This window comes from Anabas testudineus, chromosome 9 (assembly GCF_900324465.2).
Source record: "Anabas testudineus chromosome 9, fAnaTes1.2, whole genome shotgun sequence".
NCBI classification, from domain to species: domain Eukaryota; kingdom Metazoa; phylum Chordata; class Actinopteri; order Anabantiformes; family Anabantidae; genus Anabas; species Anabas testudineus.
In genome coordinates this window covers 20844411-20866138 of record NC_046618.1, presented here as the reverse complement: position 1 = coordinate 20866138, position 21728 = coordinate 20844411, and the positions used below count along the sequence as shown (strand labels likewise).

Here is a 21728-nt window from a genome sequence, read left to right as displayed (position 1 = left end):
TGAATCGCGTGCTAATGAAATCAAATCAAGACTTGTAAAAAAAAAGTTTTTCTGTGTCTTGCTGCCAACAACTGGCTGCCAGTTGTTCGCTGGTGGAACTTGCTGTCCTCAGACAGGCAGGCAGCTTCCAGCATTGCATTGTTAGAGTATAGAAGACACACAACAATCAAAAAGCTGTTCAGAGATATTCAGTTCTAGGACAGTGTTGGTGTACAGAGTCATGGGACAGACCGCCTCTGAGCTTGTTGTCAGACTTCACAAAGCGAGACACTAGTGTTGCACACAAATAGACAATTGTGTGATATCTATCTTAGCATCAAATACATGATTTTTAGTTGTTGTTTTATGGTTTACTAGATTGCAAGCGTCACACACTTTAAGGTCTTGCATCAAAGATTAGCTCATTAAACTCCAATCTGGAAATCTTAGATGCTTGATAAAGGAAAAAAGAGCGTTTTGTAATGTCACATGCTTTTTATTTTTGCGTCGTTGGGTCTCAAAGCAGCATTTATGGCTATTTTGGACACAGCCTTTGCTCTTGTCTTTTCCTAATGAGCTCTTTTTTCACCCTGCGGTTCGATGACACCCTTTCCAATTAGTCTGAAGAATTTTCATACTTGCAGTGGAAATTACTTTTACATTATGCTTTTACTTCTGTTTGTCACATTTGTTTCACCTCAGAATGTGGAAATGAAACAGGAGTAAGCCTGTTGGAATTGCAATGAAAAAGAAATCACAAGTGGGATAGAGACTTCTGGAGGCTTTGTTGGTACTTCCTGAGCTATTACATTGAATTTAAAGGCTTTGGAGTGTTTAATCACTGCTCTGGGTTTTGAAAAATTGCATAGTATTTGATGAATACACAGTAGATTAAGAGAGGCAGGCTGATTTGTCTGACTCGAATGTGATCTGGAAAGGTGTCAACACACATCTTCCATCCATCTGTCTGGTCTTTGTTTCATATGATGGTTGGCCTATTTGTGTCATACGTCCCCAGGTTTCACCAAACAAACATTTTAATGTTCAGTGGTTGTTGCTCAGCTGCGACTACAATCAAAACCAAGAGGGTATAAGAAAGGAGGTCGGAGAAGTTGTAAGTGCTGCTAACAGTTTATGAAAGTTTGCCATAAGTCTCAGGTAGTAGGTAGGACTTAGAAATCTTTATGCTTATTAGTTTCGAACTTTTTTTTCCATTTCTTGCGACCAGACTTCGATCTCTCTCTGTATGCACATACTCACACATGCTCTTGTGTCTGACAGGGTGCATTTTCTAGATTCCAGCTCTCTCTCGAACATGACTCAAACATCCTTGTCCCCTTCACCCCTTTTCCCTCACTCCATCTCCTCCCTCCTCTGCTCTTTTCTTCTCCTAGTCTTCCAAATCATTCAAACACAGAACAGAATATTTCTCGAATGTGTCATTATAAATTGGTCTTTGGGGGTGGGTCGTTGTGGCAAAATGTTAATCACAAACATGATTATAAGACTTTGAGGAAGTGAACCATATAAATGCTGTATTCAAACTCCAACACCCACTGATCCCCGCAATGGAGCCAGATGGAAATCTGGATGTAACTTAAATAACAAAAATCACTCATGATGTTTGTAGAGGAAATGCTAATAGTCAGCATGTGATACAGATCTAAGTTGTGTTGCTGACTTTTTTCGTCTCTTCTCGTCTCTCTGCAGTGCCTGGAAACTTAGGCTGCTTCAAGGACAGCGGCGACCCGCCCACCCTGTCAGGCACCAGCGAGACCTCCAACAAACTCACCATCCAGAACTGTATCAGCTTCTGCCGGAAGCAGAGATACAAGGTGACATTTGAAATCCAACTGTTGTAGTCTGCAGAGTCTGCAGCATTAGGGTTTAACTCAGAATAAAGCTTTCTGGACGAGAACATATTAAAAACATCAGAAATAGAAGAGGTTGTAAGTCCTTTAACGATTGACAGTTGTGACAGTTATCACAATGATGCCAAGTCCCATCCATATCGTCTCTATACAGCCGTCAAAGTCCTTCTTACAAACCAACCAGTGGTTGACAAATCATCACAGCAATCAAGGCTGACAGCTGGAAATAAATGGTCATTAGCCCAGTGGGCTCCTCCTCTTGAATGCGTTTCCTCATCTGTGTCTGGCATGCTATTGTCCCAGCTGTAAGCGGTGCCAGGTGTGCATTTTTGGTCTCGGCAGATCCGGTTCAGCTCCATCTATACTGACAGCTACTGACGACTCCCCCTCTCCTCACAGTTCAGCAGATGTTTCAGGATGTGTTGGTAGATTGCCATTGTCTGCCCACCTTTGGACTCTCGCTGTGCTTAATGAGCATGTGAAACGTCAGTGCTCAGAAGTATGGATCCCATGCGACTTTTTTGACAAAGAGCATGCCTGATGAGTGAGACAGCAATCCACTGCTTGTTTGCTCCGCTAGAAGTATTCACGTTGGGGTTCTAAAGCGTTGCTTCATCAGTTGGAATAATGCAACAAGGACATAGCTTGATACATCTTGGCGAGAGCGGAGTCTCCATAAATTCCTATTCTATGAGAAAAGACGCAGAGCGGAAAATGATGCAGTACCTTCAGTTGTGCGAATTCATTTAGGGCCCAAAAATTGGACAATGGTGTCCTTTTGAATGAATGACAATAGCTCTTTTGAAAACAAGCAGGCGAGGAGAGGCGAGGTCAGGATGTGTGAAGGTTTTTGACGTCTCACATTCCTCCTCCGACGCTTTCGAGAGCAGTTTACTAACAGTTTCGAATTGAAGGATATATAGGTGCTATTTCTGTAAGGTTTATTCTCTACTCCCTGTGTGCAGCTGTGTGTTTGAAAGGAGGCTTCTAATCAGCTGAGAGCTTGTGGTTATCCAGACTTAGATTACAGCATCTTGTAATCATGAGAGAAAAAGCAATTAGGGCACTTTAGACTCAAGTCACTTTAATTTCAAAGAGGGAAGGAGCTACACGCAGTGAACTATTTACTGTGTAAACACACACACCCTCAAAAGAAGCTGATAAAATGATACAACTCATGAAGCGACTTTTATTTGAATGTGTAATGCATTTGCAAATGTATTTTATTTTTATGCAAACGTATGTAATCATCTATAGTTTTGTGGGAAAAGAAGCCATTTTGAATACATTTAGAGTAGAGAGAAAAGCCACATTTTCCCCTGCAAAGTTTGTTCCTTGGTGTTTTCCTCACTGACACCCATGCCAAATGGATTTTTAATGAATAGCATTATGGGAAGCGTTACCCAAAGTTTGTTTTGAATTGCTGATGTGATGATTTGCATAACTCCCTTTGTGTTTTGCAGCTTGCTGGTATGGAGTCAGGATATGCCTGTTTCTGTGGCAACGAAGTGGACCTGCGTGACCACGGCGAGTCGCCCAGCATGGAGTGTAACCACGTTTGCTTCGGCGACCACACCCAGCCGTGTGGTGGAGACGGCTGGGTCATCATCTTTGACAGTGAGTGTTAAATAGTGTCGCTCTGGGTCTAATGCTGTGAACTTTTCATATTCGTGCTGTGAGTTGGAGGGAATTCTAATGAATTCTGAGGGGAAATAAAGACAACAACAAACTTTTCCAAAGTAATAAATACACATAAACCTCAGGTGGGAACATTTCTACCACAGTTTTTATGCTTAACACCTTCCATCAAAGATGTTTTGTTGATTTATGAGTAGTAAATTGTCTTGTCCCTAACACTCCTTCTTTCATTATCATCAGATCATCATGTTCATCAGACCTACAGTCCTTAACATTACAGTTCTCTAATTAACAGCTTTGCAATTTGTAATAATGTGTATATTAAATGTCTGTTTACCTCCGAGCATCACTTCTCTAACTTTCAAGGTATACCCTAACCCTAAACTCTGCTCCGGTACCAATTTTGAGAACTTATGTCTTAACTTTTGCCCTGAGCCATTAGTTTTTATTTTATAAAAAATTTGTCTGAAGAAATACAACTGATAGCAGAAACACAGCATGTACAGTGATTACCATGAAACCGTGTGACACGATGTCTGTTCACAAAGTACTCATGAGACCAAATTTTAACCAGCAAAGCGTGCATAGATTAAAGAATCGCAACCGTTTCAATAAACATCTTAACTGTGATAGAAAATATAACTGAGCAATCTTTTTTTCTGCTCTGTTTTTTTGCAGCTCGAGTTGGTGCTTGTGGTGGAAACTACACCTCTCCATCGGGAGTGGTCTATTCCCCTGACTTCCCAGACAAGTACGGGGCTGGACGCGTTTGCTACTGGACTATTCAAGTCCCCGGATCTTCAGCCATCCTCTTCAACTTCACCTTCTTTGACATTTCCGATCAGACAGACATGGTAGAACTACTAGACGGCTACACCAACGAGGTGGTGGCACGCTTCGACTGGCGCAGCCCGCCACGGGAGCTGGTGAACATAACAGGCGACTTTGTCATACTCTACTTCTACTCAGACCGAACCAACCAGGCCCAGGGATTTGCTCTGCTTTACCAAGGTAGGGTTTTACTGACTCTTCTGAAATCTCTGGTGCTTTGGCTCATCAAAGCCTTTGACAAAGTATCACATAATATCACTCCTCGGTTGTAGCAACCTGACTAAAGAGAGAACCCCCCCCCACACACACACACACACACACACACACACACCCTTCCCAAACCCACAAAGTGCCAAATTTGCATGATCAGGTGCAGGCTGATTTGCTCACCCTATGATGAAGTTTTGCATAGCAGCTCTGGTTTAGTAGTCTAACGCCTGTTTGTGCTTGTGAGCCAGTTGTCACACCACTGACAGGCCCTTTTCTCATTTCATTTGCTAGTCAATGTCTCACAGCCCCAGGCGATACTGCATATTTAAATTATTTTTTTGTTTTTCTAGGAACTCGCTCTCTTATCAAGCTGTGGCAGGCTGCTCTGTTTCTCCAGAGTGCGTTCCTTGGTGAATTGCACAGCGAGTTTTTATACCACCTACATACAAAGTGCTGTGATAATCTGCCTTGTGATATTGTGATTTAACCATATAGCCAAGGAAACTCACAGAACTCCTTCAAAGTTAAAGGCCAGCTGAAGTCCAGACTAATGTGGAAAATATGTGAAACCAATGTGGAAAGAGAGGAGTTGTTGCTTTGTTGTTTTCATATTATGTCCTCTCGAAATGAGTCTCTATGTGAATATTCAGAAAGCACTGAAAATGATTTAATGGATTACTTTCTGGAGACATGAGCGAAGCACACCCTGACATAATTCAGTGTAGGTGACATTCAAGCCCACAGCCTGCTACAGCGAGAGGCAATCTGTCACCGCTCCTCCCTCTCTGCCTCAATTTGTAATTTTTCTCGCCCGGCGGTGTTACAGTAAAAACAATATTTCAAGGTTAAGAAATCTTCTGACCTCTGGTCAAGAACCATCTTTTCGGCTCACGTCTTGTTTCTTGTTTTGTGTGAGGCGGCATGTAGCCAAGAAATGGAATCTGAGACGTGTTATGAGAAAAGGCCACGTTTTGAAGTAATAGTTTTTCTTCAGATAGCGTAAGAAATCATAGTGAATGAGGTGCAGAGAGAGAAAGAGAGAGAGGCAGACACCAAAAGACAACGGTGTGAGTATCCAAGCGACCAAATACGTCTGATATCTCCTATGTGGCAGGCTGAGTGGCTGAAGGGGTAATTTCAGGATAAACGCTCTCAGATGACGATGGCAGAGCATTTCGGCTGAGGCCAGGTTTTAAGCGTGGTATTTTGTTTGCAAATGGGGAACATGTGGGACGTTCTGCATCACAGTCAAGTTAAGCTATTATGTGAAAAGAAACATCCAACCGCCGTTCATGGAAGAGTGGAACAGGCATGGATCAAATAATATTTGGAAGTAGTTGTTGATAACCTGCAGGGAATATGCTGTAAGATGGGTGGGGTTTGTTCATCCTTCCCCGTGCATCTAGTTTCAGACTTAGGAGCTAGTTTTGGTGCAAAACAGCTTGTAGTGAACAAATGTTCTAGGATTACACGATTGACGTCTTTTTAAGAGCTTAAAACAATAAACACACTGCATTAATAAGGGATTGACTGATATCTTCATTTATTCTGTTTTCTACTCAGAAGCAACTGAAAGTGATATGAACGCTTCTGTTTCATCTTTGTGACGTGTTTTAGGCACAGATTTATTATTATTATTAGTACAAATAAATAATGAAAGAACCAAGTGACACATTTTCATATTGTATCAGGGTGACACATAACACACTGTTTCTCAGAAGCAGCGTTTTAGAAGTAGAAGAAGAGAAGAAATTCTTCAAAACATCTCACATTCTTGTCACATCTATGTTTAGGAGAAGTAAATGAAAGGCAGAGGAGATCTTATTTAGGATATTGCGTTCCTCTGGGAACATAGAAATGAGTTGAAATAGTCCACGCTTTTTGGCACTGTTGTTTTATGAAGCAAACTCTGCCCATCTGGTCCTGTAAGCAGGTTAAAACAAACAGAATTTATTGCAAACACTTTCTGAATCAAGTCTGGAGCGGACAGAAAATCTCTCAGCACCAGATGTTTACAGCACGCCTGAGTGTTTTTGCAGAGTCAATCTGTTTCTTAACAAACGCCGTTAGTATTAAATATTCACTCGCGACTTTTCTGTATATACTTTCAACAATGTGATCAACAAGATGTATCCCATTACTGCGTGCTTCCTGCAACAGCCCAGTTTGCCCACAAGAATAATTAAAAGGGCGTTAAGTGATCTATGTCCTCAAGTTGTAGAGATTACGACAACATAGTAGAGCTTTTCCTCTTCTCTGTGTCTGGTACCACTCAGCACTCCTCTGCCCGAGTGTATTTTTATATGTGGGGATAGTGGCATTTTGAAGAGGTGATGTATCACATTGCAGAGCATTAATACTTTTCCAATATGCTGGGCTGGTCAATATGGCTGAAAGTAGTAAGAAGAGGAGTAAGATGGAAAGTCAAACTTTACAACTAAGACTGAGAAAAGAGAATGATGATACTCAAACATTGAAAAATGCGGCTGTTTTTCCTTTCATACACTATCTCAGCTTATTTCCAGCCTTATATTTTGAGTTAAATTGTACTACCCATTTATAATGTTATTGATGTGGAATGTACAGCTGAAGAAAGGCATGCTGACATGGGTTGCTCAATTTCTGCTGTTTATAACAAAACAACAGAAAGAAAACATTGCATTGAACATCAATGGACTGTGTTTGACTGCTAAGCCATGCAAGAGAGGGAAATAATGTACAAGACAAAGAGCCGTGCTTGCAGGATGCAATGTGTGTACCACATTTTATTTTAATTGTTGAAATAAGTGCTGAGCTGGCCAACAGACCAACATCACTAAAGCTGTGGTCTTTTAGTTCATTTTAATTAAATATTACTTGAAATCATACATTTAAACAACATAAACATATGACATAGTGTTCTTTTATCATTATGGAATTGCTTTGATAGTTACAAGACGTTACGGCCCCACCCTACATTAATCAACTCTATCGCTATTGTAATAGTGTTGTTCTTATTAATTCTCATCTTTTTTGGCTTAAGAACAAGGCTTTCTACTACTGAGGTTGAAATATCTGCTGGTTGCTCAGACGTATGATCGTTTATCACTGAGCAGTTGAACATGCCAGTAAACTGTGTATATATATATGTGTGTGTTCATGTGGCGTTTTTGTGTAAATGCCAGTGGGTCGAGTCATGTTGCTCTGAAACAAAGCCAGAAATTTCAACACCTGAGAAAATATGTTTGGAGTCACTAACACTAATCAGTAACTTCATCTTGTACTGCATATGTAGGTCACTTAAAATTCAGTAAATTGTGATTTGATCTGTTGGCATAAGAAACATCATTCAAGTGTCTGTGAAATGGTGTAAGAAAATATGAACACGCTTAATTATCGTGACACTGTTGTTTGTGATACTGTATACGTATGTGTTATGTTTAAGCCCTCAAACAGCAGATCCCTCTGTAGCTGACTGCATAAAGAGGGAACTCAGATTTTATATATACAGTGCTTTTATCACAATACATCAGGTTGCTTATAGTATTGCACTACATAGAGTCGAACCCCTTTATCACGATAGTGTTGTAATGACAGATTCTTGCTTTGAACCTAAATCAGTTCTTCCTTTTGTTTCCTCAGCTCTGAAAGGCCAAGACACCAAAACAATGGAGGCCGAAGGAGTTGATAAGGAGGAAGGAGAGGAAGTCTCCAGCACAGCAGGGCCCCAGCTGGCTGGAGGTGTCACTGAGAGATCCAACGGCACCTCTAATGAACGCTCCTCCCAGATCCTCTATGTGATCACGTCCAGCCCCGGTAAACCGGAGCACAACATCCCAGGTCAGTGGGCTGGACGCAGCGAGACCACCAGCCACAACGCTAGTATGTTATCTCCCATGATTCACTGCACCTACTGCACCTCTCTCTCTCCTCTCCTGCGGGGATGTTGTTGGAGGGTTCTTGGCTAGTGTCTCCAATCAGCATCACCTACCTAGTTTCTCAGAAAGTATTAAAATCATCGGAGTTTGTTGTGGCCCAGCGTGACTTCCTGTGATTACATATAGAGCTGATGCTACGTGACGCGCTTGTTCTTTTCTTGTCGGTGACTCATAAGTTAAGCTCCTTCGGGTCTCCCTGCTGATCACAATCTCTTGTCAAAGCTACGCAGGGTGGACTGATATGTTCTGTTCTTTTTACTTCCTTCAAATATTATTCTTTCCAAACCATGAGCTCCGTGTCTCAAAGGGCTATCTGATGTATTTCACAACCAGGGAGAACAGATGTGCATTGATAATGCATCACCATTTTTTGACAATTTGCTGGCTGAACACTGCTAACAGGTGTGCCAGCAGTGCTTGAATAATTCTTTTCTCGCTAATCCTTTCAGGCTGCTTCATTACTGTTTGTTTTCATTACTACGATATTGCAGCTGATGTCTTGTTACTGTGTTGCTCCCCCTTCTGTAGTGTGGACCATTTACGCTCTGGCTGCTCTCCTCATACTCACAGTCATAGCCATGGTGGCAAAGCTGCTGCTGCATATCACAATCAAGTAAGTATGAGGATGTTCAAGGTGTGCATCATCAACCAAGCATCAGGCGTCACATTCGTGCTAAGATAGGAAAATATGAACGAGCTGCATGACATCACACATTTTACAAGTCACAGTTTGCAGAACTTTTATATGATTATAGCATCTTACAAATCACTGTGAAGCTGTAAATTTTCTGATGTAGAAGAAGGAGACAGTGCCAGTGAAATTTAGCGCAGTCCAAGAGTTTTAAACAGTAATTACACTCAGTATTTCCACTGCATGTTTTCCCACTCTGTTATTCTTCATTCCAAATGTAGTGTGAAGTTATGCTTTGATGATTGACATGCATTCCTGTCAGCTTCGCTGTCTTTTTGTGGTACAACCACTAGGAGTCGCCAAAGCCAGAGATTTTCCAGTCCAATACAAATGTGCAATTCAGAGTTTTTATTGAAGTGAGGCAACATGAAAGAGAAAAAATTTGGCTTCCACTAAGACCTGCAGAAAATATTCAGATAAACATTTTTAGAATTTTGGTTTTTAGTGCATGACAGGCCTTTACATTTGTCTAGAACATACCGCAGGGGCTTTAACCTGTTCTTCAATGCATGGTAAAATATTTTTCTCATGATTTGAATTTAAATAATCCAAATAGAAAGCACAATCTATGTCACTAATGGATCATGTAGATACTGACCATCAGTATCGTTTGATTCAATCGTAAACAGTATGTTCATTCATTAGTGAATTCATTTGTTTGTGTTTGTTTCTAAAGTGTATGTCACTCTCTATAAATCATCTCCTTCTCTGAATAATTGCAGTTATTCTCTTCCCTCTTCTCTCATGCTCCTCTATTCCTCTCATACGTTTTCCTGCTTCTTGTTTGTCTTCACTGTCTCTTCTCCTCTTCCTTTTTGCTCTCAGGTCCCCGAACATCCCGACGGTCAGTGGCTCAGACAGCTGCAGCCAGAGCACCACGTCCTCGGAGCCTTGGATCATCCTGTACCGTCCCTCCACCATCTCCCTCTTCAAGAAGAAGTTAAAGAACCACCACGGCGACCTCAGCCCCCTAGTGGGCAACTAGCGCCATTGCTGCACTCCACCATTAACCAAATGCTACCACCACCCATAACTTCGCTGTATAAGGGTCCTCAGACAATGAAACTCTGTGAGGCGCTCCGCTATTAAGCCAACAACTGAGTGGCTAATGACAACTGACTGAGGAACTGCTACTAAATGGCCTGTGGGCCGAAGTGGCTGTGCCCTCCCATCCTGCTCAGCCCCAAGGAGGGAGGGGGGCAGGCAGTGACTACAGTGTGGGAGAGGAGAGCAGAGAATTGGATGAAGCAAGATCTGCAGCTCTGACAAGGATGCTTTTAACATGCAGAAAGCTCCCCCAGTTCAGCCAGGCTTCATTTCCATCACCTTCAGATATCCAGTCAACATACCTCCAAAAACTCTTCCAGACTGCAGACTCACCAGTGAAAACACAACACCCAGCCAGCTGCAGAATAATGGCTGACTTCACTGTCTGTGTACAGCATAGGAAACGGGGAGGTTCAGATCTCTTCTTGGTGCCTCAAAGACACAGTGGCAACCAAATCTTCATCACTGTCAAGGAGACGTCTTTGATACACACACCGTACGCTGTAACACTTAACTCTGCTAACTTAACTCTTCTAACTGCCTCATATGGACGATGACAAACTAGAATCATCCCATCCAAAGAGTTGTATATTTATTTGTCTTTTTGATTCCATATGCAAAGTGCTAATGTTTCTTTTTGATCTGTTTTATGTGATAACTAGCTCTGACTCGGAGGAGAGGGAAACGGGACACGAAAGCGTCACACGTTAGGTAGAAATCACAGCACTTTGGGGATGAATCACTTGCCGTAAAAACGAAAAGATCAGAGAACAAGAGAGCACGCTCGCCCACTCGCTTCCTCTGTCGCTCATGTGGGTATGGGTGGAGAGAAAAAGTAGCGTTGTTCACTGGAGGGAGGGAGGGGGGGATTGGGGTGGTGCAGTTTGCAGACAAACTGCCATTTAGGGAGGCTTGGGAAGATCTGAGGGCTTTTTCTGCTCAGTTGTGGGTGGGAGTCTTTCCGGTTTGATGGTGTTCAAGTGCCTTAAGGACCTCTTCTTCGCTTGTCTCAGATTCCTCACATGTGTTTCTTCAACGCAGCGGACTGGGGTCCCTCGCAAGAGTCTGCACTTCTCAAAAAGCAGCGTAGATGTGAAGAGTTTCATTCCAAAATAGGATATATCCACCGTTTAAATGTAGAGTAAAAAAAAAGATCTTGTACAGGGATTGAAAGCATTAAACCTTTTTAAGCATAATACTCTCAACACAACACCTCACTAGAATGGATCTTTTACATTTTGGATTTTTTTTGTCCTCCCCTAAATGAGAACTTAGCCTTTTGGAATAGGACTCTTCAGTAGTAATGGACGAGGTTTTAAAAGAACTGCTTGTTTCCCATTTCTGTGTGTTGGACATTTACTGAACATATTGTTCATATTAAGTTGTCTTTTGATTACAGAGGGGGATGAATATTGTTGTATATTATGTAATTCAGTGTGGGAATGATGATATTTATGTCCACTCTTTCACTTTGAGTCTCGATGAAGCATTTGAGAGACCTGTCAGGATGCTTTTTGTACTAAGCTTAAAAGTGGAATGCATTTTTTCGCTTCTTAGCAGTAAATTGCCTAAAATCACAAGACACCGCAGAACCTGCAGAGCGTTTACTTGTCACCTTGATTTGAGGCCAGGGGGTTGACTGCAAACTATATATCCAGACAGGAATAGAACAAAAAGCACTGAATGGTACTGTGCGCGAGCTGACAGCAGTTTTGCAGCTGTACCATTTTTGTGTACATTGCCGTGACATTTTAACTTCTTGTGAAAGGTCAAAATCTACTGGTGTGTCACTGGCATTGTAATTGGTCTTTCCTGCCATGGATCTGGAGGTTAGCTCTGTAGATTGACACCTGACAAATCTTATAATGACTGTTAAAATAAAGAAGAGGTCTGAATGACAATGCACTTGAATTAGCGTCTACTTACAAAATGAACCAGTACTTACTCACTTACGCATTTAGTTTCAGTGGGAAAAAAAAAAAACTGAAACGTTCTTTGTGCAGCAACCTCAGCACTTGACACAAAAGATTATATTTTACATATGACACCGCATCGCAGTGACTTTCAGGTCAAAGGTAGTTAGGTATAGTTTTGAGGAATCAGACAGAATTTGAGGCCAATAGAACAATAAAGAGAACCGTTCTTTCCCAATCCACAGTTTGTAAAAATGTCACTCTGTTCTATATTCTGCCTGTCTCCTCAACTGTAACTCATGTTAATTATTGCAAGACAAGAGCACATGCCCCAGGGTTTGTGATGTTCAGAGCAGACCAAGCGTAGAGAGAGCGAGAAAAGAGAGCACAGACGCGAGCGTGACGGTAAATTAATGTGGGTTCAAATCAAACACAAGCTAACGAAATCTGACAGTCAAAATCTAACAGGGGCATATTTGTTTGGATAGCCTGGTGAATTATGCAAACTCCCATCTTCTGTCCCGTCCTCCAGTCAATCGGAAAATTCCACACTATGTTCTGAATGACAAAACTGTCTTTTTCCCAAACTGTAGTTGATGTGAATGTCCTGTAGTGCTCGATATCGTGAAAACAACACCAGAGTCCCTGAGGGAAATGCTCTGAAGGGGGCAAAACATTGTTTTCATGAAATTGTAAATAGAAAAATAGTGAAATTTTTAATTTATACAGTAAATTATTGTTATTTTGTATGTGAATGGGATATAATCTATCTTTTGTATAAGTGAAGTACCTTTGTAGTTTTATTTAATGTGTCCTGGTTGCAAATAAACACTGTATGCATGTTTCTTAATCCTGTGTTGTTGTGCTTCTGCTTTTGTTTTTGCTCTGTCGTCTTAATAAAACATTTATTTCAACATTGAACACAGTATTACATAATCAAGTTGCTGCAGCATATGGGCCACAAATACTGGATCATGGCAGATCAAGCTAATCCCATTCTTTCCATTTCAAACTTTTTTTCCTTTTTGTTTTTGTGCTTTGTGTGTGCAAATCAAAAGGTGCAGTGCGATTTTCTAAAATCTGTTTGGCTTAAACAGATTCAGACTTCAGCATGGTGGGACATCTGCACCCCCTTCTGTCTTTTTTATTTTTTTGGTGAAGCTAAGTACTTATCGGATATGTGAAATGACTCCCAGACTGTTTGGAGATGCACACACACGGAGGGAGGATTTGGAGTGCCATGTGTAACCCATTGGCTTCCCTCCGGGATGAGGTCAAGCATGCAACCTGCACATTTTAGAGGGAACAGCAGGAGTCCAGCTTTACAACTGGAACACCGTGAAAAAAACAAACATGGCAGGATGTGTAATAAGTTGGAACCCTTGCAATGTTTGCTATGATGATTTCTTAATTCACTAAAGGTGTTCCTGTGTTGCTTTCATCAAGTGCTCTCTCTCTGAAACTGTTTAAGGTCTGTTTTTGCTTCCCTGCAGCAGCATGTGCTTGCTGTTTGTTTGGCTACAGTTCAGCTCCACGGAGAAGGAAAAAAGTCTTTCCTTGTATGGAGATGCATTTGTATTAATGAGGGCTAACAATTTGTCAAAAACACAAATGTGAAATTGTCCAGATTTCCTCAAAAGTCTCTTTGATGGGATCCCAAACTTCCCAAATTAAGCTACGTGTAAGATTCTATCCACATTTTACAGCAAAACACATCATCCACTTAGCCCTTTAAAGCCCTTAAACATTAATAGTTTATATATAGAGAGAAAGGAAAATGAATTAATCAGGAATGATACACATTCTAGTACATGAGCAGAAACAATAAATAGAAGTAGATTCCCTCACTCCCTCTACTGGAGAAGTGATGTATCCACACATTTCATCTTGCGCACCCTCATGATGCTATTGATTGATAACGTAATACAATAATATTTTAAAGCCACAAACAACTAAAACTGTTACAAAACGTTTTAATCTTTTAATTTAAAATACTATCTATAACCAATCCTTATATGTCTTAGTTTAGGTTTTAAAACGCCTTTGTTATAACTTCCATCAGCCACACAACCACAGAAAGACATGTCAGCTCGTAGAGGACTTCGACACCCTTCCACTGACCCCCAAATGTTTTTCAATAGCAATTGTGCAGCTGTAACATAAATCCTTGACTAGACTCTGAGCCTTATCACAACTCATCTGGGTCCCTGTGAAAAAGCCTTGGCCTGCAGACTGCCCCCCTCCCGTCAACCTTCCCATAGCCATGGAAAAGAGAGCAATGTAAGTGGATCCCTCTGAACCCAGGTCGACCAGTAATTAAAGCAACAATGAGACAATACATGGCAGTGTCTGGTTACTGTAAGAACGAGAAAGTGAGAAGAATGGAAGACAATACCTGCCACTTTCTGCACTCAGGCTACTGAAGTCAGGTAGATTAGCAGAGAGGTACTGTTAGAAAAAAGAAGGAGAAAAAAATGTGAGCTGGTGGAAAGTAGGACTGTGTGAAGGAGGTTCAGTGGCCAAGCAAGAACTTGTCTTTTTCGATCCACCCCACTCTGCAATATTAACTCTGACCCTGTTGCAATTAAGGCAATCTCCCAGAATGCCCTTCAGTGGTGTTGAGCACATGTGTTGACCTGTCTAATGCTTGAGATTTTCCTTCTGTTATTTTAGTTTCATGCTGGTGAAAGATCATTATATTCACTTTTGGGACACAAAATAAACATCTAAGTCTTTAATGATGCAACAATGTTAAAGAGTTCAGCTTCTTAAATATAATAACTTACGGTTTGATTGTTTTCTATCATTGTAAATTAAATAATAGCAACTAAGGTTCAGATGGCAGCACTGTTTGGGGGAAGGTTTACAGACCTAAACAATTAAGAAATCAAAAAAGAATAAACAGTTAGATTGACACGATAGTGTCACAATTTTCTGCAGCCCTACCTCTCATTGTATTCAATATGATGATTTGTTATAAGAATAACAAAGTCAAAAGCTGTGATGTGACTCAGTAAATTTAACATCTTAGGTCCTTCCCTGTGACTCCCCAGATTCCCTTTGACATTTTAGTTCCTATTCTGTCTGAAATATTATCTCATAATATTCCCTTTGAGAAATAGGTAAGACAGCAATCATGTTTTAAAAATAACACAAGTTGTGTTTTTATCCTTTATGGTGGAAAAAAGCAATACTAGAAATGGAGACGTAATATTCTGTGTACAGAGACTCTGCAACACACATTTCTGTTACAAAAGTGAAGTCTACACTTTATATAAAATATAAAAACATCACTGGATAATTAAAGTACATGTACATAACCTCAAACAGCCTCCAGAATAACCAGAAAGTTGAATATGCCTCATAAAGATTAGAAATATTGCAGTACGGATGTATTTGACTGGCTTAATAATATTACAAATAATATTATGTGCTATATTTCCATAAATAACACAATCTCTTTACGTATAATACATAATAATACAAAAATATGATATAGATGTGGAAGGAAATCCGTCGTCGCTGGTGGATGACGACACACTGACGCATAATTTTTAACCAGTCAATATGGCGGCTTCCATGAGACTGTTGGTCCGGAGGGTGATCCGTCTTTCTCACAGAAATGTTAATGCTAGCTCTGTCGGAGTTGCAGGTCGGTTAGGTTGCTGTTGGACAGGGTCATCTTGTCGATGTTTAAGCGATGCAGCCGAAGAGAGAAATACGCACTTTGGCTATGAAACGGTGTCAGAGGCAGAAAAGGCGAAGAGAGGTGAGTGACAGCACAGCTCGGTTTGAACACAGCAAACTCGGTTCACAAATCTCACTGTTTAGAAGTTTGTCGCATTACAAACACCATCACGTCTTTAGAGGCGGGATGTGACATGTTGTTATGATCACGACACTTTGCTTGACAATTCGGCTTAAGTTACAACTGATTCACGAAGTGAAATCTTTGAAACTCTTTCTGCTCATCAGTGTGTTATAAGTGGGAATTGCACAAAAACTGATGTTGTCTAGTGTTTTCTAAGTCAGCCGAATGTAAAAGACGTAGACAATAATTAGTATGACGTTTTTAATTATATTGTACCAGGTGCACTGTAGTTGTAGTTAATGAATAGTAAATAATTCACCTATTTTTAATGAAGTCTGTAAAGAACAGAAAACGAGCCTGTCAGGACTTATAAAAAGTGAACCCCATCCTGAGTAGATCTGACAAAATTACAAAACACCACAAATTAATGTTAGACACAGATGTTCTCTGTTCATCTTTGCTCTTTCAGTGTATAAGGTGTTTGAGAATGTGGCCCAAAAGTATGACGTCATGAATGACGCCATGAGTCTGGGGATTCATCGCCTGTGGAAGGACAAGTTGCTGCATGCTATGCACCCTCAGCCTGGTGCACGACTCCTGGATGTGGCAGGTGGAACAGGTATAAAGCATCACGTGAAAACCGGTGCAAAACACCCCCACCCTGGTTTCACACTTTTGTTTTGTCCGTGATTCTTCTTCCCTGCAGGTGACATTGCTTTTCGATTCCTGGATTACATTCGTTTTCAGCAAGACCGACAGAAGCGGCGGGCAACGCGGTCCATGCAGACCCCATCGTGGCAGGACATATCCATCAACTACTCCACAGAGGACGATAACGAGCCCCGAGAATCCAGTGCTGTGGTGTGTGACATCAACAAGGAGATGCTGAAAGTGGGCAAACAGAAAGCTGAGAGCATGGGTGTGAGTTCTGGTAAGTTTTTCAGTGTAAAACAGTCGTAGATGTTTTCAAGGAGTTTAACTGCAAAACCTGGGAAGCTTCAATGAGTATGTTTACATGTACCCAAATGAGATTTATGGGGTACCTCATTCAAGTAGATCATGTGGTTACAGCAGCCTGGATGAGCCCTTGTCCTCACTTTGAGAAAACCAGTTATTTTGGTGGAGTTGTTTAAAGCAACAGAAATGGTGAAATTGTGTAGCACAGAAAGACCACCCATCTGTTCTTATTGAACCTATTTATATATTCCATAACATCATCTTTCTGTGTAGAGGCTTGATATAACGTTTCCTTGTTTAGCACCGTCTCAGCCAGAACCCCCAGAAAGGCTAATGGAAGCGGTGAGAAAACAAACCGGACACGTACTTGCAAAACCAACCACACAGTCCTCACTGTTAAAAATGATTTTGTAACTCTAGACAATGATGTTTGGGAACATGTGCATTGAAGCACAAATCTCCCTTTGGTAGTTTGTCCAAGCATGTGTTTTTTTGTCTTGTTAAGATAGTTAAATAGAAAGTTGGTCATTAGGGCCACTAATGGTGACAGTAGATATATCCGATATTTTGATTTTGATCTTCCCATCCCCAGTTTAAATATAATAATTCTGATGCCCGTTTAAGACATTTTTACAAAGTAAAAATGTTTTTGTAAAAAACAATTGTTATCACATTGTAATCGGTTTCAAGTTGAACAAGCTCCTGTAGTTAAAAATACGCTGCCTATCCAAAAAAAAAAAAGTCACCACCTGGATTTAACTAAGCAAATAGCGAGAGAGCCTCTAATTGGATAATTACTGATTATGATTATGTTTTTTTTTTACTGATGCAGCAAGTAGCTTCTCATTTCCTAAAAAACAACCATGTCAGAAGACACATCCTGTGGTCTTGGAAAATGTCAATCTGTTTCAGAAGGGTCAAAAATTATTGTCATGCATCAAGCAAAAAAAAAAAAAACATCTAAGGAGTTTGCTGAAACTACTAAAACTGGGTTAAGAACTGTCCAAAGCATTATTAAAAACTTAAAAAATCTTGAATGATTGGCGATTACTTAAAGCTTTGGTGAAATCAAATAGAAGTAGTAGTAGTAGAAAAACAACAGTAGAACTCACTGCTAAGAGCATTTCCAAACTCACAGTGTGAAGGGAACTCAAGGAATTGGGACTAGACAGCTGTGTAGCCTTAAGAAAACCACTTTTCAGTGACGCTAATTGGAAAAAAAAAAAAAGCATCAAGCTAGGGACCATAAAGAATGGAATCTGGAAGAAGGTCATGTGGTCTGATGAGTCCAGATTTACCCTGTTCCAGAGTGATGGGCACATCATAATAAGAAGAAAGGTGGGTGAAGTGATGCACCGTACACGCCTGTGGGGGCAGTGCAATGATCTGGGGTTGCTGCAGTTGGTCAGGTCTAGGTTCAGCACCATTATGTGTCCAAAGAATGAGATCAGCTGACTACCTGAATATACTGAATGACCAGGTTATTCCATCAATGGATTTTCTCTTCCCCGATGTCATGCATATATTCCAAGATGACAATACCAGGATTCATCAGGCTCAAATTGTGAAAGAGTAGTTCAGGAAGCATGACGCATAATTTTCACGCATGGATTGGCCACCACAGATACCAGACCTTAACCCTATTGAGAGTCTTTGGAATGTGCTGGAGAAGACTTGGCGTAGATCGCGTCATCAATACAAGTTCTTGGCAAAAAATTAAGGCAACTCTGGACGAGAATAAATGTTGAGACATTGCAGAAGCTTATCGAAACGAAGCCATGGTGAATATGTGATGTAATCAAAACTAAAGATGTCCAACGAAACGAGTATGTGACTTTTTTTTTTTTTTTGAGGGATGGGCAGTTTATTAATGTAAGAGTGATAATGTTAACACTCAATGGTACAAAGCTGGTTGAATCAAAACACATAAAAATTTAGTTCAGGACTGAAATAACTGAGACTGAAAAGGGATTTTAACAAGATGAAAACAGTCCTGTGTGGACAGAGAGTGAGTGCATGTATACTTCCAAATATAACCAAAGGTAAGAAGAGGCTCATCACAAGGAAACTATTGTGCATGTAAATGTATTCTCTGAATTAACTTACTGTTTACTGAACTCAGAGTAATTTATTCATGAATAAATACAATTCTCCAAACATTCTTGAAAATCACCCTCCAAAGTACACAGACTGGAAGTGCAAATACAAAAAAAGTTAATTATAACAGTGTGAGATTCCTGTGCAACCGTGCATGACCCAAACAGGGCACACGATAACTGTCGTCGGATTACGAAACAGAACTGTTAATTTAACTGTCACAAGTTTGCGAGCTGCCATTACAGCTTATCAAAACAGAAGTTATCTTTCAAAGTAAGATACAGGTGGACTTTTTTTTTTTATGTGTGTGTGTATTTGTGTTTATTTGCATCAGGTCTGTCCTGGGTGGTGGGGGATGCAGAGGAGCTGCCCTTTGATGATGACCAGTTTGATATCTACACTATCGCCTTTGGCATTCGCAATGTCACTCACATAGATCAGGTACCTGATCAGACGTTTTCTCAGTTGTTCTCAGTAAAAGACAGAATCACAATTTAGCTCTGCATGTAGTGAGTACAACAGGATCAGGTGTTTGAATTGTAGTACTCAGTGTGACTGGTACTAACGTTTGTACTGCAGTCTGATTAAATGTGTGTATTAGAGGTCAGAGAACAAAATTCCCAATTAAACACATTAAAACATGCCGTTTCAAATTCTTAAAACATAATCTTTTACCACTTTAGATTACATTTTCGTCCCATGCACATGCATTATTATGAGAATTCAGTACATTGAATTCATTTTATGCTTCTATATAATAATAGATTCAACTAATGGTTATTTTAGCTATTTTAAAACTGTTAAATGGCTTCATAAATAATTTAAATGAAAATTAGAATTGTATTCATTTTATATTATGTCAGGAAACAAATCTATTTATTAATTTAATTCTTTTTTAGGCACTTCAGGAAGCTCTCCGTGTGCTGAAGCCTGGTGGCAGGTTTATGTGCTTGGAGTTCAGCAAAGTGACAAATCCTGTATTGGCAAGGTGAGGAGGTGTTCTCATTATGAAGCCTGTAATTTAAAAAAGGTGTTTGCAGATTTATTGCCGTCATCTCATGAATACAGAAATTTATTGCAAACAACTGGAGTTTGTTTTTGTGCCTGGAGGTGGTTGTGTGCTCTGCGATGAGTTGTGGAACAATCTGTGGGAAAATCATTACAAAAAAAGATTATTCTGTAACTTGTTGATTTATGTGTGTCACTGCCTGAAAAGATCTCACCTAATTTTCCTGACAAGAGTTTCTGCAATGTTGAGACATTTCCCCATATTTTCAAAGATTTTTATACTCAGTAAAACAAATGCAGTCTAACACAACAGCAGCTAATTCTCCTTTTATTGCATTGTTAGTGTTTCTTCTAAACTTCCAACTGAGTGTGTTTCATATATGTCTATTGTTGACTGGTTTGTGTCCTTCCACAGTCTGCGAGTATGACAAACTTAACAAGCTTTTGATTTTATATGGGTTAGATAAACACTGCCCTCTTCTGGTTTAGCACCATAACGTGTTTTTAATTCACTCGATAGCCTGTTAAATGTGAGCTGGCTGCTGAGTGCTGCTGAGAAGAGGTGGCCAACCATGTGCTGTGGAGGTTTTTCAATTCTCCCAATGAATATGTCTATTTAACTATATAAAATAGAGCTGTAGTTACATGTGCTATTGAATGCAATTAAATAAGCTAGCTACTTGTATCCTTTTCAATTTTTCAGGCTTTATGATGCGTACAGTTTCCAGATGATCCCAGTTTTGGGAGAGGTGATTGCTGGAGACTGGAAGTCTTACCAGTATCTGGTAGAGAGTATCCGCAAGTTCCCAGACCAGGTAAGAGAAATGTATTCCCTACTTTGTCCACACACACGCCATTTGTTTTCACAAGGTTTTTTTCTACATTCAAAAATTTAAACTGACTATTTTCATTATCAATTCATGTATATGTTTTTTCAGTTTATGAAATGCGTAACAATAAAAAAATATATATATATATATATATATATTTCAATTAATTATTTATTCATTTTTTTGATTAATTGACTGATTATTTATCCATAAAGCAGCAAACTTTCACTGGTAAAAAACAGAACCAGACGATTCTGGATTTATTAAGGTTTAAAGTTAAATTGTTAATTTATTATCAGACTTGCACAAACACACATTTGTGCTTTGTTCTGAGGTGTGGAATTTACTCAATTATATTGTTCACTTTTGAATATATTTGATGCCAAGTACAAATCTATGTGCATGTTCATTTACTTTGCCCTTTTCCTTCTGCAGGAGGAGTTCAAACATATGATTGAGGATACAGGTTTCTACTGTGTGCACTACCACAACTTCACTGGTGGCGTTGTAGCTCTTCACTCTGGCTTCAAGCTGTGAGATGCACTTCAAGCGCCTCCTGTAAAAAGCAAATAGACTCGCTCTGTGTTTCAGGCGTTTATGCCTGTTTGACAAACTGTCTGCAGAGTTCTCACATGAATTTGGGACCATGAAGCCCCAGAGCTCCTCTCTGCAGAAGCTACAGAAAATTGGAGGTCAGTGAAGACACTTTTTTCTGTACTGTACTTAATATTCCTATTAGTACAAATAACAACAGAAAGTTTTCATTATGTGTGTGGTGTCAGTGTTAAGACATCTGAAGAGTGTTCAAGTACAGCTAGTGCTAAAAAATGTTTGAAACATCTAGTTTTTGGTAATAAATCAGAAGTTGATCTCAGTATCTGACGGGATTTTTTTTTTCTTAAAGCTACAGATGACAAGTTAATAAGTA

General features: G+C 40.0%; 2 protein-coding genes across 3 annotated transcripts in view; both read left to right on the top strand.

Moving 5' to 3' along the window:
• Nucleotides 1–13018, top strand: part of kremen1 (kringle containing transmembrane protein 1) — a 51579-nt gene extending 38561 nt beyond the window's left edge. The window contains exons 4-9 of one of the 2 annotated variants that reach the window (XM_026342655.1): nucleotides 1690–1814; nucleotides 3314–3467; nucleotides 4167–4499; nucleotides 8151–8390; nucleotides 8975–9059; nucleotides 9963–13018. In XM_026342655.1, coding sequence (XP_026198440.1) covers nucleotides 1690–1814; nucleotides 3314–3467; nucleotides 4167–4499; nucleotides 8151–8390; nucleotides 8975–9059; nucleotides 9963–10122 — 1097 coding nt within the window. In that variant the 3' untranslated portion in view covers nucleotides 10123–13018. The remainder of the gene's footprint in view (nucleotides 1–1689; nucleotides 1815–3313; nucleotides 3468–4166; nucleotides 4500–8150; nucleotides 8391–8974; nucleotides 9060–9962) is intronic. The other variant, XM_026342656.1, reaches the window with a different exon arrangement.
• Nucleotides 13019–15664: 2646 nt separating this feature from the next.
• Nucleotides 15665–21675, top strand: coq5 (coenzyme Q5, methyltransferase). The gene is made up of 7 exons (XM_026342782.1): nucleotides 15665–15866; nucleotides 16378–16527; nucleotides 16615–16839; nucleotides 19297–19403; nucleotides 19862–19950; nucleotides 20674–20785; nucleotides 21236–21675. Exons 1-7 carry the CDS (start codon nucleotides 15665–15667, stop codon nucleotides 21335–21337), a joined length of 987 nt encoding a protein of 328 aa, XP_026198567.1. The 3' UTR covers nucleotides 21338–21675.
• Nucleotides 21676–21728: the final 53 nt, after the last annotated feature.

Excerpts from the sequence above, each read along its gene's own strand:
- coq5 (XM_026342782.1), top strand. The coding sequence starts at position 15,665 with ATGGCGGCTTCCATGAGACTGTTGGTCCGGAGGGTGATCCGTCTTTCT. Across the intron at positions 16,528-16,614 it reads GGATGTGGCAGGTGGAACAG|GTGACATTGCTTTTCGATTC; the intron begins GTATAAAGCATC and ends TCTTCCCTGCAG. Across the intron at positions 20,786-21,235 it reads TCCGCAAGTTCCCAGACCAG|GAGGAGTTCAAACATATGAT; the intron begins GTAAGAGAAATG and ends TTCCTTCTGCAG.